The sequence below is a fragment of the Pseudozyma flocculosa genome (assembly GCF_000417875.1).
Source record: "Pseudozyma flocculosa PF-1 unplaced genomic scaffold scaffold00015, whole genome shotgun sequence".
Taxonomy (NCBI): domain Eukaryota; kingdom Fungi; phylum Basidiomycota; class Ustilaginomycetes; order Ustilaginales; family Ustilaginaceae; genus Pseudozyma; species Pseudozyma flocculosa.
This window is the reverse complement of record NW_006920883.1, coordinates 122,724-127,677: the sequence shown is the minus strand read 5'-3', so window position 1 is coordinate 127,677 and position 4,954 is coordinate 122,724. Positions and strand designations below refer to the sequence as shown.

The 4,954-nt window shown below is 67.6% G+C and overlaps 2 protein-coding genes across 2 annotated transcripts in view; both read right to left on the bottom strand.

Moving 5' to 3' along the window:
* Positions 1-1,660, bottom strand: part of PFL1_04539 (uncharacterized protein) — a gene marked incomplete at both ends in the record, with an annotated part of 2,044 nt that extends 384 nt beyond the window's left edge. The window contains one exon of the mRNA XM_007882065.1: positions 45-1,660. Coding sequence (XP_007880256.1) covers positions 45-1,660 — 1,616 coding nt within the window. The remainder of the gene's footprint in view (positions 1-44) is intronic.
* A 1,050-nt stretch (positions 1,661-2,710) lies between these two features.
* PFL1_04538 (uncharacterized protein) lies at positions 2,711-4,954 on the bottom strand (the record flags this gene model as incomplete). Its single annotated transcript, XM_007882064.1, has 3 exons — positions 2,711-3,529; positions 3,638-3,744; positions 3,850-4,954. The coding sequence occupies 3 exons, from the start codon at positions 4,952-4,954 to the stop codon at positions 2,711-2,713; spliced, it is 2,031 nt and encodes a 676-aa protein (XP_007880255.1).

Sequence of the window (4,954 nt, the reverse complement as noted above, 5' to 3'; positions counted from 1 at the left end):
TGCGCCAGAGGTCTGCGCCGGACCAGTCGAGGGCGTTGACCCACTTCTTGTTGCCGACCCAGTTGCAGATAAAGTCGAGGTCGCCGACGTAGATGAGGGCCTTGATGCCGCGCTCGAGGAGGAGGGCGACGTTGAGGCCGTTGTCCTGGGCGGCGTCGTTGTCGTTGATGAAGCCCATGGCGACCTGGTCGTTGCACGTCTGGAACCTGCCGATCTCTTCGACGGGCGCGGCGCCCAGCAGCTCGCGGACGTCGGCGCGGTCGAGGTAGGCGCGGATGTCCTCCATGACGGCGTAGCACAGGTTGGGCGAGATGCCGGCCTTGCAGTCGTCGGTGATGTCGTAGGGGTTCATGCCCGTCATCATGTAGGGATCCTCGAGCTCGGCCGAGCACGTGTCGCGCGCGGTGCGGCAGAGGTCGGCCGAGTAGGTGGCGACGCAGTGGTCGTGGAGCCACCTTTCGCAGCGGGGCACCCACGAGCTCATGCGCTTGCACTGCTCGATGGGCAGGATGGGGGCGACGCCGCCGCGGCGGGTGCAGCTCATGTCGTAGTAGCCCGACATCTGCTTCGAGACGTCGGTGAGGCCATTGCCGACGATGATCGACTTGAGGTTGATGAGCTCGTCGCGCCTGGGCTTCTTGCCGGCCTTGCGGGCGGCGTGGCGGATGTGGGCGTTGCGGTCCTCGACCTCGCTGGCAAACACGGGGATGTAGCGGCCGCCGTACGACTCGCCCGACAGGTGGAAGTCGTTGTCGCGGAAGCGGTCAAAGGCCGAGAAAAAGATGCGCAGGAAGCGGTAGATGTCCTTTGCGGCGTCCTCGGTGTTGAAGCTGTGCACGCCGTAGCGCGAGTACGAGAAGCCGACGCCGACGGGCTGGTCGATGTAGATCATGTTTGCGCGGCTGTTCCACGACTGCGGGTGCCACTGGGTGCCGTTGATGGGCGGGCCGTCGGAGACGACGCCGCCACGCTCGGGGATGCGGCAGGGCCCGTGCTCCTGGAAGAGGCCGAGCGACGAGCTGCAGCCGGGCCCGCCGTTTGTCCAGAGGACGACGGGGTCGCGCTTGGGGTCGTTGCGGGACTCGAAAAAGTAAAAGAAGAGCGACTTGCCGTCGAGGGTGTCAATGTAGCCGCTCCAGCTGGTGACGGTGGGGTCGCAGAAGGCCTCTGGGTCGGACTTGTCCAGGCGGCTCGCGAAGTTGTTGGCAGGGGAGGTGGCCTTGGGGCGGGAGCCGAGCTGCTTGATGCGCACGCTGAGCTGCGGGAAGTCGCGGTGGGAGAGAACGACGTGCTGGCCGCGGTTGCGGGCGATGATGTCCTCTACGCTCGAGGCTGCGAAAGCGTTTGCGTCGGCCGGGTCGAGGGGCAGGTGGACGCGGAGAGGAGCGCCTGCGCCGGCAGCAGCGTTGGCCATGGGGGACGACGCCGAAGACGACGACGAGGCAGGGCCCGGGTAAGCATCGAGGTAGCTTGCGGCAGCCTCGATCTGGGAGTTGAAGCCGAGGCGGCGGTCGTTGGCGTTGGGCGGCGCGCGCGTTGGCAGCTGCGGGCTGCGTCGGCCGATTGGCATGTCGAGGTAGTCGGTGGCGGCGGGAGTGGCTGCGGCCGAGGTGGCGAGGGCCACGATGGCGGCGAGTGCGGAGAGGGCCACGTTTCGCATGGCGGGCGGCGTGGGCCAGGAGGCGGGGGAGGGGAGGAAAGACGGGTGATGGCGATGAAGGTGGTGGCGAGTGGCGAAGAGGAGGGAAAGGGAGGTGCAGCAGGGGCCTTGGGCTCGCGCGGTGGCCATCAAGGAACCCAATCTTATCCCCTGCCGGATCACACCCGACCGAAGTCAGGAAGGCCAGGAGCGAGACCAGGAGAGAGGCTGGCTGGCTGAGCCATCATATGCATGCAGGCCTGCCCACGCACGCACGGACCGCAGCGGCTTTCTGCCGGCTCCGGCGGCAGCCTGGGTTGCCCGCCCAGCTTAGACGCCGACGTAGTGGCCGCTCCCCCTCTCTCGGCTCGGATCGGCCCGCCGCTCCCCGCTGCGCAGACTGCGCTCACAGACGATCGCGACGACGACGACGACAACGACAACGACGACGACGACGGCAGCAGCAAATCGAGCCCTCTTGAACCGGAAAACCCCGTGGGAACGCATAGAGAGAGAGAGAGTATACATATGTACAGGCAGGCAGACGTGCAGAGGAGACCCACGCACAGCCGGCGTCGTGGCACTGCGCGCACCCCGAGGCTTCCCGGCCTCCCCTTCCCGCTCCCTTGATCGACGAAACACAACAACCTATTATAGCAACGGCGCAACGGCGCAGCGGAGACGTGGGACCCCTTTTTGAGGTGAATGAGAAAACCCGCCCAGAGATACAGGAGCAATACGGACCCGGACATGTTACAGATGGATGCCGTCGTGGCGGCGGCGGTGGTGGTGGTGGGGCCGGCGGTGGTGACGATACGATGACTTTTTTGATCCCTGGCTCTTGCAAATGGATGCCGCAGAAAAGAAGCAGAGAGGGCGCAACCTCGAACGTCTGGGCCGTTCGAGACGAGTCAGGCCGCCCTCGTCTGCTCGACGCCCTTAGCTCGGACGGCACCCTGCTGCCGTCCGACGTCGACGCCTCGTTTGTGTTTGCCAAATAGGGCAATTGCGCGCTGCGCTTTGCACCAGGCTCGAGCGGCACGCGACAGAGCCGCGAGCCGGACAACGCCCTTATGTCGGCCGCCTCTCGATGAAGATGCTGTTGCTAGCCCTCCGAGGTACGGCCGAGTGGCTCGAACCATCCTCGGCACGCTGCGCCGCCTCGATGCCAAGCCCTGTACGCAATCGTATGCTGGCGCCGTTGCTGCTGGAATTAGTCTCGCCACCCGCCTCGGCGGAGCGGGGAGCAGCGATGGCGTCCCCCCCTTCGCGCTGCAGGCGGTACTCGGATCGCCTCGAGGTAGAGGATGCCGTCGCTGGCGATCTGATCTGCGGCGATCCCGAAGGCGAGTGCTGCGGCGTCCCATCCACCTCGCCGAGCTTCCTGCGCACTCGCGCCACGGCCTCGCTCTCCTCTGGGTCCGAGTTGGATCGCTTCAGACCGAGCTGACCGTGGCGAGTGTCCTCATGAGGCGCGGCAAAGTGACCGGGTTGTCTGCCCGGGTCAGCAGTCCAGCCGTCGTATGGAGCGGGAGCGGCCATCGGATCGTACTCTGGCCCGCCGGGGACGCGGCCAAGGGGCGACGGAGGCAGGGGCTGCGTCGGCCCGGCGCGGTAAGCTTCCATGTCGCGGCGGTAGGAATGGCCAGGAACGCCGTTGATCATGGTGCGGTCGTCCGAGTGTCCGCTGCTGGCCGTGTCTCGCCGGGAGGATCCGCCGCCTCTGGGTCCTGGGTTGCCACGGGGATCGTGATCCGGCCGCCCAGGGTGATGGTGGCCGCCGTAGGGGTCGTGGTCGCGAGGCGGGCTGCGCGAGTCAAAGTCGACCCCGCCGCTATTGGCACGCATGCGATGCGTTTGCTGGATGATCGACTCGAGCTCGTGGATGTACTGCGGACGTCGAGTTGCGAGGTAAGCAGCGTCAGGGGACGCAATGGTCAGCTCATGCGCGCCGAGCTTGACGCTAGGGGCTGTCGCTGGCAAGGGCGGACGACTCACCTCTACCGCCCGGCGTAGCACAGTCGCCTTGCTGTCCTGACCGTCGCGGCAAGCGGGCAACGTCTGGCGAAGATCCTCGAAGCCCGTGTTGATCGACTCGCGCCGTCCTGATGGTCACAGGCGGAGAGAGATTGCGCCAAACGACCTAGTCAGCTGGCCATCTGGCATCGTGCAGCGGGCTGGCGCGTTCAAACGACGGCACGGGTACTTACGCTGCTCGGAGAGGAGGTGGGCGACACGACGGTTGGCGCTCGGCGTCGCCGCAGCCGCGGCCGGGGTCGGTGCTGGGACCGGGCCAGCAGATGCACTTCCGGGCACCGACATCAGTCCGACGGTCGAGGCAGGCCGAGCAAGGGGAGGTGCGAGGGGCATCGTGGCGCCCGAAGGGCCGGGGGGAGGACCCTCGCGCCCTGCGGGGAAACCAGACCGCGGCGGCGGCGGACCGGGATGGAAGTCTCGCGGCGAGGCGAAGGGGGGCACGGGGGACCGGACAGCCTGGGCACCGTATCCTGGGCCGCCAGGCGCCAGGCCCTCGGGAAAGGCGCCGATCGTCCCTCTACGGCGATCTTCGGGGCCGAATCCTGGCTCGCCGTCGCGTCGCTCCGACTTGGCACCATGGTGGAAGTCGGAGGGGTACGAGGCGCCGAAGCGATGCTGAGTTGCGTGCGGCGCAGGACCCTCCCAGTCGCGCCACGGCCCCGACCTGTCTCGGGCGAGGATCCCGTCGTCGCGCGGGCGCGGTGGGTAGCCATCTCCCTCGGAGAGCCTGCCAGGGTAAGAGGCCCGTCCCGACCTCGAATGCTCGAAGCCCTCGTCCCCCGTGGGCAGAGGGGGACCAGAGAACCTGGGGTCCGGGCTGTTCTCGACGGGCCGTGGCCAGTACCGATCCTCTTCTGGTGCCAGCGAGGGTGCGCCGTTCTTTTCGATCGGCCGCCGCGGCATCCCGGGCCCTCGGTAGGTGTCTTCGCTTTCGGGAGCATCTCGGTACGAGTATTGCAAGGCGTTTGTCCGTCGTGGAGAGACGGCGTGAGCGCGAGGCAGAGGGCGGTAGAGGTCGTCGTCGGCCTCGTCCATCGGCCGTTTGCCCAGCTGCGTGCCCTCGGGCCGGCCGGGCGCGAGCGTGAGCGGGGCAAGCGCGAGGTGCGAGGGCTCATGGCACCCGACGTCTCGGGCGATGCGACTCGATGTTGGCCGGGCCCGCCGTGGCTCGGCGGTTGCCAGTCGCGAGGGTCGCGGAAAGGCGGCAGGCTGCGGTCGTCGCTGGGTCCACCCTTTGGCAGGCGGTGCGAGGCGGCAAAGTGGGGCGGCGTCGGCCAT